General features: G+C 43.2%; 1 protein-coding gene across 6 annotated transcripts in view; it reads left to right on the top strand.

Annotated features, from left to right (window-relative positions):
- Positions 1–14010, top strand: part of FHOD3 (formin homology 2 domain containing 3) — a 460829-nt gene that overhangs the window by 362441 nt on the left and 84378 nt on the right. For 4 of the 6 annotated variants that reach the window (XM_080821452.1, XM_080821455.1, XM_080821454.1 and 1 more), the window contains 3 exons: positions 2301–2435; positions 6886–6936; positions 13033–13247. In XM_080821452.1, coding sequence (XP_080677578.1) covers positions 2301–2435; positions 6886–6936; positions 13033–13247 — 401 coding nt within the window. The remainder of the gene's footprint in view (positions 1–2300; positions 2436–6885; positions 6937–13032; positions 13248–14010) is intronic. The other 2 variants (XM_080821453.1, XM_080821457.1) reach the window with 1 other exon arrangement.

Below are 14010 nucleotides of genomic sequence, written 5' to 3'. Positions count from 1 at the left end.
CAATTTAAATTTTTACAAATTTAAAATTTTTATATTTTATCTTCTTCTGTTCAATTCAGTTGCATTGTGGTTAAGAAGGTAGCCCGTATGAAACCAGTTTTTGGCATTTCTTTATGAGCTTTGTGGCAGGATCAGTGGTCAGTGTGTGGACAGTCTCTGTGTATTTGAGACGAATGCATCTTCTCTAACTTGGGGCATTAGGTGTATATGTTCCTATGTTATGTTAAACTTATTAATTCAAGTCCAAAAATCCATCATGTCCATAACAAATTTCTGTCAATCCTTGTGTGAGAGGTATAGTAAACCTGGTCACTCTTGGCTTAGATTTAGTAGCGTGTAACAGAAAAATAAATAATTGCAACTTAAGCAAGATAGTCTGGACTTCATTTATGTGGAGGAGAAATCCAATTCTATACATGCCTGAATGTCCAGGGCTGATGTCTAGCTCCCTAGTGGGCCTGGAGTATAGGGTGTGGTGACTCCCTTCCTGGAGCTATCAGGAATGGCTGTTTCTTCCCTCTACATCTGTCACCTCTGAGAGAGAGCCAGAGGCTGCTCCCCTTCTCTAGGGAGAATGGCTGTGGGACTTATGGCAGGATACGAGTAATATCAGAGTCATAACTTTCTCCCGTGCTAAGGACCCTTGTGTTCTCCACCACGTGGCATATTTTCACTGAATTGAAGTAGGATTTCACTCAACCAATATTTCAGAAATAGTTGTATCTTACTTTTGGAATTTTTTTTTTCAATAGATTAAGGCCTCATTGTTTATACAGATTTGTTTTGACATTATCCAGAGGTCCAACAGACTCTTCTTCCCGACAGTCTCCCTTCCTTATTTCTCATGTACTTACATAATTTTCCCTTTTCCCACCCATTCTCCTGACTTAACATTTCCTGGGATCCCCACCCCTGTGATCCCTCACTGAATCCTCCCGCAGCTGGCTGTCCCCATTAGGCTATCTTCAGTGGACAGTCCAGATTGTGTGGTATCACCAAGAGTCAAGTCCTTTGAACATGCTGTATGTTCTTGGATGCTTCTTGACATAGAATGAAATTTCCTTAATTCCAATCAGATTTCAGACCATTGGACCATGGCTGGGTCTTTTTTTCTTCATCTGTTATCCTAATACCTGTTTTAAGATGACACAGTTATTTATTTTGAGGGTATATATTGAGAATCTGGTGTACGCTAAAATATATTTTTAGTATATGTAAAATAGAAAACAATTTTTTTCCTAAAGATAGATTTTTATTTTATTTCAATTCAATGAACATATACTGTATTATTGGTTTCAGAGGTAGAGGTCAGTGATTGATCAGTTGTATATAACACCTAGTACTTATTACATCATGTAATTAATGTCCCTCACCCAGTTACCCCATTCCCCCACCCCCTCCCCTTTAGCAACCCTCAGTTTGCTTCCTATAGTCAAGAGTCTCTTATGGTTTATCTCCCTCTCTGATTTTGTCTTATTTTATTTTTCCCTCCCTTCTCCTATAATCCTCCATTTTATTTTTTAAATTCCACATATGATTGAGAGCATATGATAGTTGTCTTTCTCTGACTGATTTATTTCGTTTAGCATAATACCCTCTAGTTCCATCCATGTCTTTGCAAGTGGCAAGATTTCATTTTTGGGGGGGCTCCTGGGTGGCTCAGTGGTTTAAGCTCCTGCCTTCGGCTCGGGTCATGATCTCAGGGTCCTGGGATCGAGTCCCGCATCGGGCTCTCTGCTCCGCAGGGACCCTGCTTCTCTCTCACTCTCTCTGCCTGCCTCTCTGTCTACTTGTGATCTCTCTCTGTCAAATAAATAAATAAAATCTTTAAAAAAAAAGATTTCATTTTTTTTAATTGATGGCTGAGTAAGAAAACGGTTTTAGATTGAATGTTGGTTCCATAAAGTCTTTCCGTAGACAGGTTTAAAATGTGTGTGTATCTCTCTGTAAAGAGAGAGAAAGTGGGGGGATGGAGAGAGGATGAACCTGTATTTATATGTTATGCGTATTACTGGAATTATTTTGGGGAATAACAACACCCACCATTGACAACTGCTTCTATGCCAAGCATGGTGCTTAGTGTTTTGATACATGACCACCTTCTTGTCCTTCTGGCACATGAAGTAGGTTAATTCCCTCCATTTACAGATGAAGATCCTGAAATACTCAGTAATTTTCTCCCAGCAATACCTAGGTACCAGTGGACCAGACCCTCAATTCTAACTGAAGTCTGGAGGGTTCCTACTTGGGTGCTTTTAATCACAGGTCAAGCCACTAAAACATTAACTCTGTATCTTTAGGTCATCACTGAGTGGTCTTCTCACATCATCCTTTAGGCAGCACCAAGAGTCACTGGCAGCAGAGAGAGAGCGGCGGCGGCAGGAGAGAGAAGAAAGGTTGCAGAGGATAGAACGGGAAGAAAGGAACAAATTCAAGTAAGAGGGATCTCAAGATTTTGTAACTAACAAACTGAAAATTAAAGCACATACCTTCGTGTTCCCTATGATTAATACCGGTCTGAGGGGTTAGGTAGTAATATGTTTGCTTTAGATTGGGTCTCTGTTTTTAAGGAACAGCAAGACATTTCTGAAATGGACTAGCTCTGGCTTGTTATAGCCTTTTCCCTCTAACCAAATGGCAGGAAGCACAGAAAACCAGCCAAATACAATTAGGAACTTGTGTATTTTGGGGGCCTCCATTATCTAAAATGGTCTTATCCAGGCCTTCCTGAAGACGGAGAGCCTAATTGTCTTAACTTAATTTGTCATTTCCCCCTAAAGCTACTCATGTTTTATTCATATTCTATTGGATGCCAAAAGAAATTGCTTTTTCCACTTCCTGGTTTGCTTCTTTTCTCTGTGTAGCAATCTTCAGTATATTTTTTTGAACAATAATTTCTCCTCCTGTGGAGGAGAAAGCCATTCTGCCGATTACTCCCAGCCCATTATCCCACTGATTTCTTTGGTCTCCATCCAGTTCTAAGGCTGTGTTCCTGTCACAGCCTGTCTGCCCCCACTGAATCCAGTGTTACCCCATTTCTCCTCCAGCTCCAGCCTGTGCACCTGTTCTCCCAAGTCTCCTGGTCGACCTCCTTCCACTTCTCTCCCCTGAGCTTCATGCTGTGTGGTGCTCTAAGGACACTTGCTTACACATTTCATTCCCTCTACTCTTCCTTCCCCTGCTTCCTCTCCTCCTCCTAATCTCTCCCTTTGTCATCTTCCCAGTCATCACTCCTAGACCTTCTCTGTTCTTTCTTGTTTTCATTTCTCACCCCATCTTCACTTCCTGTTTCCTCAGTTTAATTTCTTTGGCAAACAGTATTCCCTTCAGTTACTCCCTTTTAAACCCACAAAAAGTATAAAACATTGTCAGTGAAGATTTATAGGTTCAATAATGTTTTTTCGGGGGTGCCTGGGTGGCTCAGTTGGTTAAGCAGCTGTCTTTGGCTCGGGTCATGATCCCAGAATCCTGGGATCGAGCCCCGCATTGGGCTCTTTGCTTGGCAGGGAGTCTGCTTCTCCCTCTCCCTCTGACTGCAGCTCCCCTTGCTTGTGTTCTCTCTCTCTCTCTCTCAATTGCTATCAAATAAATAAATAAATAAAAATCTTTAAAAAAATAATGCTTTTTCAGAACCCAAGATAATATGTGTAATTGTAGAAATGGTCAAAATATAAGCGGAATTATGAAGTTGCCTTAACTGTAACTCTATTACATGGAAAAAAATCTCCCAAGTCTTGGGTGAAATGCTAATCCTCGCTTTTGTAAGGCTGGGCTAACGGCCTGCATGAAGTAAACCGACATCATCCCTCCACTGTGATTGCATGGGCTCTGAGACTTTTCCCAAATTATACACAGAAATGCCACACCTGTATGCACCGTTTCTCATGAAATAACTGTGGAAGTTGTCACGTCTGGAAAGACCAATTTGTAAAACCACTGGAAGAGATGAAATCCTTCCTGGCCAGGACTTTCTGAGAGATTTGCATATTTTGCCACCAAGCAGCAGCCGAGAGTCCGACTGAAACACGTGGAAGATTCAGAGATTTGTTTACGTATATAAGGATTTTGTTGGAAAAACCAGGGTGCCATTTCGGGGGAAGATGGAATATGCATCCTCCCCGTCTCTTCTGCCACATCACCGAATGCAACCAGAAATCCTGGACAGAACGCATGGCGGTCTGAAAACTCTGAACTGTGAAAGGGAGCACATGACCTGGGGACAGAGGCTAGTCTGCAAAGTTCCAAGCCAGTGAGAGTGTACCCTTGTTTTCCTCCACTGTCACCTGGTGTGTCCTCAGAGGTACCCCAAAACCCAGAAACACATACTAAGTGTGAACTGAGAAACTCAAAGAGAAGGCCTCTCTTTCTGGACCAAGGAGCAGGAAACAGAGGTCCTAAGAGTCAGAGAAAGGAAAAATGTCCTGTTTTGTTTTGTTTTTCATAATTTTTCCCTTCTTTCCTACCCCAGCCTCAAAGCTATATTGTTACAGAAGCACAATGCTGGGGGAAAATTACCATTTTTTTTTTCCACACACTGCAGATGGGTGCAGATGAAGTTACTGCATAGCCTAGAAAATAAAGCCCAAGCTTTCTGGCTAGAGGAGCAGGAAGAGGGAACCAGGGAAGCCAGAAAATTATAGGAAAGTCACAAAGAGTAGAGAAATCAAGAGAGTACTCCTAGAGTGTCTCCAGTTGTGCACATGTGGCTTAAAACCTAAACAGCATGCCACAGACTTTGAGAGCAAGATATAAGGTGGAGTACCACTCAGGTCCCAGACTGGCTACTAGGTGGGTGCACAGTGGGGCTTGATTTGGAGAAAATTAAAAATATTTGAAAACTGAGCCAGTATTGGAACCAACATCAGAAGGCAGTCAGAACTTGAAGGCTGAACTTAATCTAGTTGATTGTCTGCTAAAGCAAAACAAGGTTCTTCATAGAATTCAAGTAAGACCTGGAGCCTCCTTTCAAAATATTTAAAATGTTCTCAGTGCAATCCAAAGTAACTTGTCCCAAAAGGAAACCAGGAGAATCTTGAAGGAAAAGAGAATCAAAAGAGGCTAAGTACAAAAGGACATAGATGTCATTATCAGACAAAGACAAAAGCAGCTACTAGAAACATGTTCTAAGATGTAAAGGTAAATACTTTTGAAACTATGAAAAGATAAGTCTCTGTAAAGAAATAGAAGCTATAAAGAAGAACCAAATGGAAATACTTAGAGAACTGAAAAATACAGTAAGCAAAATGAAAAATTCTTTGGATGGGTTTGATAGCAGAATGGAGATGAGAGAATTTGAAAGGGTCAATAAACTGGAAGATAGAACAATAGAAATATTATCCAATCCAAAAAATGAAACAAAACATTGGAAAAAATATACAGCCTCTCAGGGACCTATAGAGCAATAAGAGAATGGCTCACACTCATATAGTTAGAGTCCTAGAATAACAGGACAGGAGTGCATTATACTATATATTAAGCTGTACGTATGTATGTATGTAGGCAGACACTGTACTTGTAACTATCCACTATTTGCTTTTGGTCCCAAGTGGGTCTCACTTTTCATTTAAGACACAGATCCTGGCACAACAACCCTGTCCAAGAAGGAATCCTGATCATCAGGACAGACCACATACAGCTATTAATTAATAACTGTAGTTCCATCCTGAAAGGGTGGATATGAATGAAAAGAAATTTAAAAAAGGAAATGGGAAAAGCTTTGTCAAGTTCTCCCTGGGATTACCCAAATGGCTGACCTTTCTTCAGCCATCTTATTAATTTAAGTTACTCAGTCTTCTCGTACTTTTCCCCTTAAGCATCCTCATCCGTTGTTATTATTACTAAATTGTTATTAAAGATAAGCACCCTTATATTATTATTATTAAATTATTATTAAAGATAACCATCCTTATCTGTTGAATATGATCTTTAGCTTCCTGTGTTATGGGATGTATTATTTCTAATAAGGAAAGTGATGAGGACAGGTGCTTACAAATGATAACAAATCTGGGTCTTTGCTGCATTTTCTCCTTCTCCTAATCTGCTTTAATTCCTCTGACTTACTGTCCCCTTCATATCCTGTCATCAGTGCATGGAGGGGTATAATATTTAACTACACTATGAGGTCCAGTCTAGAAAACCATGAATTCATAATTTTTCAGAAAAGTAAGTGGTCCACTGAGAAGCGGCTGATCTTAAGTCTTAAACTTAGATTCCAGCGGGCATCTCAGCAGCAGAAACAGCACAACACACATTAAAATCGGACGAAGTTTGGCGTCTTGTGAGTGCAAACAAGAAAATGTACAAAGTAAGAGCCTCCCATGATCCCTGCGTCGAAACTGGGAATGTGAAGGATGCAGAGAAAGAATCCTGCATTGTGGAATGATGTCCAAGCTGCAGAGTACAACACAAAATGGCCAAGATGCCTGGACCCACCCAGATTTAATTCTTGAGACGGGAGTTGGGGAGCCTACCAGACCTTGACTGGACGTTAATCATCTCCAAAAACTTTTTGCTTGCTTGTAATTGTCGTATGTTACTTGTCTGTTGTTTGACATTTTTTAAAGTATTCTCTTCTCCCTTCTCCCCCATATACATCTAAATTCTCCTTTCTTCAATTGTAGAGTCTCCCCGTTCTCATCCCTGTGCTTTTATAGGAAATCCATTAGATTTAGTACTTCTAAAGTACTAAATATATAAATATATATAAAGTATATATATCTAAAGTATATATATAAAGTATGAAGTATATATTTCAACAACCACTTTCCATTTCTGAGGCACTGGAGTCTTTCATGATACACTGTCAATAATTTCTTGGCAATTTCACGAGCATCTAATTCTTTTCTTTTCCTTCCTTATTTTGTTTCTCCTGCATATTTCCTTCAGCCGAGAGTATTTAGACAAAAGAGAGGAGCAAAGACAAGCAAGAGAAGAAAGGTTTGTATATTTCTTTTTTCCCATTATAACCAAATGGCGCTTGACTGCATTCTTAAGCAAGCATGCTGAGGAGACTGTGTTAATTAAAATAAATAGCTTCACGTCAATGCCTAAGACTTTGGGTAACTGGTATTTTGTGGAATAGAGTGTCCCAGCTATGTAAATTTTCCAAGAAAGTACAGATTTATTGTTTAGTGCCATCATGATGTGAAATATGTCTGTTCTCCACACACTCCTCTCCACATGAGCACGATAGTTTAGCATATTGATACATGGTATGTATTTTAAATACCCTGCGCTTGCCACCACTGAGCCGGGGGTAGAAGTCCCTGCTGTGTGCTTCCACGTCACTCATTCAGCATTCCTCTGACAAATATTTGAATGCATACACTATGCCAGATGCTGGCTGAGGTGCAAAACATTCTTGAGACTCTTGCAGGATATGCCTGATCACTTACCTGTCTCCCTACTGAACTCTTCTCAGTTCCTAGGGAGCAAGAACCATGTCTTGTTTTCCTTGTTGTCCCAATGCCCTCCATAGTGCTTGACACATAGTGGACACTTACGAAGGATATATGGAATAAATGAGCAAATAAACCCACAGATTTATTTAAAATACTGGGATGTAAACTATTTTTTTCAATGGAAGCATGCTATGAATCCTACTAAAATATCCGAAGTGAATGTATTCAATGTCTGATAAACTAGGATAAGCAAAAGAAACTTTCTGGAAGTAATCCAGCAAGACGAGTTTTGACCCTGTAGTAATTCCCTCTACCACCAGATGGCGATATTACACGGCGCAATGGAAAGGACGATATCATACTAGAGCCCGTGGGGAAACTCACCATCTGTGAACTATGCCAATAAGTGGAATTTTGCTGAATTTCCTTAGACACCTTCGGCTAAATAGTTCAAGACAGTCTGAGAGCAGGAAGAGTAGAGTCTGCCTGTGTCCAATTAAAAAATTTAGATGCTTAGGTCAGACTTATAAACAAAACTATGGCATTGTTTTAATTCCAGTGTTTTATTAGATAATAACCAGTTGAGGCCAGCAAATTTAGAGCAAAAGAAACAAGAAACTCCTATTTTTCTAATTCATACCCATTTTTGACACTGGGGGACATAGACTTCTACTGAAAAATGTTGTCAACTTCATGCCTAGGCTTAAGAAACCAAATTTCATTTTATTTTTTAGCTTACCTCCAGAATCTGCTTTTTTTTTTTTTTTTTTTTTTTTTTTGAGCTTTTCACAACTTGACTGTCAGGTTACGTCTGCACAAGCAAGATTTGAAAGCTTCTGGGGAGATATCAAGGCCTGTACTGGCTCAGACTGACTTCAGAATTTTCCCAAACCATTGAAGGCTCCCTCTTTCTGGATATCAAATCGCAGCATTACTCATGCCTGGAAAACCTATGCAGAGGGGTGTTTGCCACTCGTCTCCTGGTTCCTCTTGTTCTGACATCAGTCCTTGCCCCATGCAACCATCTGCCTGGGTCTTCTTCACCAGTGCAGGAACAAGCTTTCTATGGCCTCATGTGGGCCCCATCTCTGCTTACATGGAGGGTTGTGGAAGCAGCCAAGAATTTCCCTTTGGTTTGGACCAGCCACTCTTCTTGGTTAGTTTGCTTCTTGAGTTACCTGGTGAAGAAGGGAGAGAAGCATATAAACTTTTGTCCTTGTTTGGAAAGCTTTTGGGGCTTTCTGGTAGACCAGGAAAAGATATGATTTCCAAGTATAATGGAATTCAGAAATGAATGGGTAAACTGTAGGTCAGAGGTGGAAAGAGTTTCAAAAATAAGAGGACTCCATCTAGGAAGTTTTGTTTTTTTTTTTTTTAACATTTGTTTATTTTAGAGAGAGAGCAGGGAGAAGGGCAGAGAGAGAGGGAGAGAAACTTAAGCAGACTCCCCATTGAGCACAGAGCCCAACAGAGGGCTCGATCTCATGACCCTGAGGTCATTATTGAAACCAAGAGTCAGACACTTAACCAACTGTGCCACCCAGGCATCCCTAGCAACTTTTGGTAGAGCCAGGTGTGTTTGTTGGGCCCTTGTCTCTTATTCTAAATGCAATGACTCAGAGAAAAATGGCCAGAGTCATAGCAGAGGGTTTTTTGAGGTTTGTAGTATAACAAGATGAATGTGGCTTTGCTATTTTGAGATGTAATGGCCATCCAGGCACATTTGATTTTATTTTTATTGATTTCCCATTATCTCATTTCATAATCTCAGGCAAAACTATTTTATTGACAATGGTGTAGACCCAGAATAAGATTCTGTTGAGGTGCTACTTCCGGTTGCTTTTTTTTTTTTTTTTAAGTATTAGGAGAAAGGCTTTATCTGATCATGATTAAGTGACATTCACAAGTAATCTTTCTAAGGGAATAAGAAGGAATGAGATCAAGGCTGAACGTATGTTGGGGTAGGGTTGGGGCAGGGATTGGTCTGAGGGTGACGGCATAGGAAATGCCTATGACAAGCGGGGGTTATGGGAACAGAGCACAAGGGGAAGGTCAGACTGGGCTAGGACTGGAGATATGACACATGTAAGTGGTGAGTGAAGCAGTAAGAGAGGATTCTGAGCATTGCTTCGCAGGTCTGAGGATCTGTCCTCAGACAGAACTTAGAAGGAGCCAGATTTCAGTTTAATGTAAGAGAGAGGTCACAAGTAGAAGAGTGGCAGGAGAAAGTCATCAGTGAGTAGGTTTGGGTTAATCTCAAGTCAAGCAATTTCTGTAAGGCCCTGTGTATGTTCGCTTGAGCGTCCTACCAACCCTTGCAGCCCATGACCTTGGCGGATGTGTGAATTCATTCCTAAGGTTTGTTTGTCTATCTCTCCCACTGAACTGTGAGCTCCACGAGGCCGGGGGCGGGGGGGTTCCTTGTTTATTATGAAATCTCTAGTACCTACGGCAGCTCTTAGCACATGACAGGCACTCAACAGATGTTCAATAAATAATGAAAAGAGGAATGAATAAACAAAAGATATGGACAGAAGTAGGGTAAATGGGAATGTTTAGCTGAAAGTGGGAAAGGTGAAAAGTCTTTCCTTGAGACTGTGGTCTGTGGATGGAAAGCCCAGTGCTTTGCACACAGGAAACTTTAGGAGGGTCTGTCGGGTGGGGGTTGTGCTGCAAAGCCACAGGGGCCTATGACCGTCCTCTCATGGACTGCTGGGCTCCTGGGATCAGGTACTGTTGGGCCTCTCAGGGCACTCAGAGTCTGTCTGTAAGGGAATGTGGTGACAGGGCGAGCTTCCTCCCTGGGGACTGCCAGGAGAGGTTCCTAAGCCATATGCCCGGAAATGCCAGGTGGCTTAGCACTTCCCAGGCATGCCAGGTCCCCTCACCTCTCTGGCCCATTGCAGGTAGACACGGGCACTGATTTCTCACAAAGATTTAGTCACTCTTGACCTCGGTGCCCCTGTCCCTGCCATTTCTTACATGTCTTTAATTGTGGGCCCCCTGGGTGGCTCAGTCGGTTAAGCATCCGACTCTTGGTTTCAGCTCAAGTCTTGATCTCAGGGTCGTGAGGATCCATGCTGGGCATGGAGACTGCTTGAGATTCTCGCTCTCTCCTCTCCCTCCATCCCCTCTGCCACCTCCCAGGGCATGCACATGTGCACATATTCTCTCTCTCAAAATAAATAAATAAAAAGATAAGTCTTTAACTTTTGCAAAATACCCATAACATCAAATTTACCATTTTAACCATTTTACACATACAATTTATAGTGTTTGATGGTCACATTGCTGTCTGAGCCATCTCCAGAACTCATTTCATCTTGTAAAACTGAAACTTGATACCCATCAAACAAGTCCCCAGACCCTCTCCCCCACCATTTTTGTCCACCAGATAAACCTCCTCAGAAGAATTCATATGAAATCCTTGACTCTCCCCATGTCCCCTGGATCCTCTCTGGATGACATCTGTGACCTGGCAGGAAGCCTTGAGTCCTATTTATCCAGACCCAGGATGAACAACCCCTGGAGACCCCTGGAAAGTGGGGTGAACCCCCACATCCCTGCTAGTCTGGCTGCCCGCAGGTAGGTCTTTGGAGAGGCCAGGTCCAGGGCTGAGACCCCTGAAATGAATTTTGTCAATGGCTTGGCCTCCTGGCTTGGAGCCTTGAACCCATGCAAATCTCCTTGTCCGAGCTCCATTTCTCGGCTGCCCGTTTCTCCTGTGGCAGAAGGCTTGGACTCAGCGTGGCCATATCTCCCACAACCCTCCAGGGCCCACAGCGTTCCTGGCCATTTAGAACATGCCCGCTGTTGGGGCTCTGACTCTTGCCCTCAAGGTCACTCTCTTCCAAGATTGCACAGCCAGGTGGTTTTCCTTCCTGGTCCAAGTTAAGCTCGGAAATAGCTTCCTTTTGTTTCCTCTCCTGCCTTTTGAGATGGGACATTGTTGGCAAGGAATGTCCAGAGTTTCTAAAGCTTTCTGTCTGGGCAGAGTTCCCTTGCCCTGTCACCATGAGGCAGCTGTCCTTCAAATCATGCCCCAGATGTTCTCGGACCCATCACACATCTTTTATCAGAGATTCACCGCGAGAAGAGGCTCCCTCCCCCAACAAGTGAAATGGGTGCATTTGTCACCCTGGGCCTCTGGTGCTGCAGGGAGACCTCAGCAGTCAGGGTGCCGCACGCCTCGCCTGCTTCTCCTTGGCCGGGCTAATGCAAGGCGCTGAGGGAAAGAACAAAGGATGGTGATCTTCTGTTCTCAGAAATCCTATTATCTGCTTGTTGAGAACAGACACACACATGTGAAAAGATGACTAAATATGCCAGGCAGTAAATGTAAAATGCCATCTGAGTTGAATGGACTACATATCCGACATGAGTTCAGAGGCAAGACCAAGATCACTTCCAGCTGTGGTGGTCAAGGCAGGCCTTGCTGAAGGACACACGCGTGCGAGCCTGGCCCGCGGGGCAGATTGCCTTTGGACTGGCAGGGAGAAGGGGTGACGACCGCGGACAGACAGACCGACAGACCTGGGAGAGCCCCACCCACCTTCCGGATGCATGAAGAACTGCATGCTTTATCAGTGCATTCTTTCGAAAGGTTTTATGTATGCGCTCGCCTTTCTTATGCGGGTGAATTCCGAACGCCATGTGCAGTGTCTGGTGGGGGCTTCGGTGGGCTGGGGTCGGGGGGCTTGCCTGTTGGGAGGCACCGCAGCAGTGAATCTGGCTGGATGGGAGTGAGGGTTTTGAATAACCTGTCTCAGAGTCTAGCGGATGGTGAGATAGAAACCTGCTACAGCTGAATTCAGAAACTTATTTCTGAGCAAATAATGGTGGGTAAAATTAGCAGACATCTGGAAGAGGCACATATTTCAAAGTTATTTTGGTCTGATCTATAAAGCGCACTATGAGGAATATGATTGGTAGCTGGTCTTAATAAACAGTTAGTGGGTTCTGCCTGCCTGAAATGCAAAACAGATGTATCTTTGTTCTTTTAAACTGACTTTGATGAAAAAACTATATGTGACGTCAGGTCCAAGCTATTGGATGTCTGAGTCCTACTCAGAAATATTTTAGAATATAAAAAAGTTTCCATGGTCAACACTGAGAGAACAAAGTGAATTCCAGTCGTATTGCTGTTAGCATTGAAGCAGGTTCAGAAATTCAGGGAGGGCTTCGTCCAACAAGCCCTTTTGGTATTTGGGGGCATTGTTTCTCCCCGCCTCACCAAGACACCCTCCCATCTCACAGCTGCAAGCCCGGAGTGCGTGTGGTTTTCAGCTGTCACTGCTGGGGCTCTGTAATGGGCATTATTGCTGTTGGGCTTATTTGTACAAATGTTTCCTAAAAGAGCAAAATCGGATTCTGCAGCAGTGATCCAGGATCTGGAGACTGTGTGATGTTGCCATTTCTCCCAATTTGTTTGGTTATGAATGATGCGGGGTTTTTAATCATTAGCATCTTGGCTTTGCTGGCTGTTTTTGGCAGACTGGCCCTCCAGCCAGCCCTGTGCTGTGCTCTGTGCATCAGGAAACCAGCTCACTCTGCAGGTGTTTCAGCCATAAACAAGCATCGGCCACGGGCTCCTCTTTCTTTTTACGGAAACCCTTTGGAATTTAACTTTCAGATACAAATACTTGGAGCAGTTGGCAGCCGAGGCACACGAGAAGGAACTGAGAAGCCGGAGTGTGAGCCGGGGCAGAGGTGACCTCTCCTTGGACCTGACCTCCCGGGCAGCCCCGTCCTCCCCCACCCCTCGGCGCTGTAGCCCTCCATCTGTAGACTCAGAAGAGGCTCTCCCGGGATCCTCCTCCTCTCTGGGAGCAGCTCAGCATCCCCAAGGTGAGTGCCAGGAGAGTAGAGGGAACTCTGATGGGGTCATTCGTGTTAAACTTCTGGGCAGTAGGGACCATTACTCCATGCAGAGTGGTACCGAGTAGTCACCGAGGGTAAACTCAGGACAACTGCACCGTGCTAATAAACCAGCTGCCTTCAGAGCCACTTCTGTTAAAGCAGAATTATGTGTGAAGATTGTTGGTGCATGGTCACTGAGAAGGGAGAATATTGAAAATAAGGCTTACTTGGCCATTTTCTTCCTTAATCACAGGGTATTAACTTAGTACCCTATAATTTGGATATTATTTATTTATTGGCTCTGCCCAATAAAGCGACCACTTTAAAATGTTCTGACCTTAGGAATTATGGGTCTGTTTCCAATTAAACTGATGGAGAATAAAATTAATCAAAGCAAGCAAAGAAAAAATGTGGACCCAGTGGAAATAGAAGTTAAACATTGAATCAGAAGAAAGGGAAGATAGTAGCGATGACTGGCGTGTGTGGTGTGGGTGTAGACGCTTGTGTGGAGACAGACGGTCTCTCTCTGGAGAGATTGTCTGTCATCTTAGCTTTATTTGGAGAAAAACAATGTTGTACACTGCAGCCTGAGAGCATCAGCTGTTTTCCTGATGGCTCTGAGGATGGTGGGTCCGTTCTCTCTCATATTAACAGAGAGGATGGATCTTGGGCACTGGCGTCTATGCTGTGTGTTGACGAGCCTGCAGCTAGCACTTTTCAGTGTGACCGGGTGTTATGGCTTGCAGCCTGG

Source organism: Martes martes, assembly GCF_963455335.1.
Source record: "Martes martes genome assembly, chromosome: 13".
Lineage (NCBI taxonomy): Eukaryota > Metazoa > Chordata > Mammalia > Carnivora > Mustelidae > Martes > Martes martes.
The sequence above is the reverse complement of the archived record's forward strand: the minus strand, read 5'-3'. Positions and strand labels throughout refer to the sequence as shown.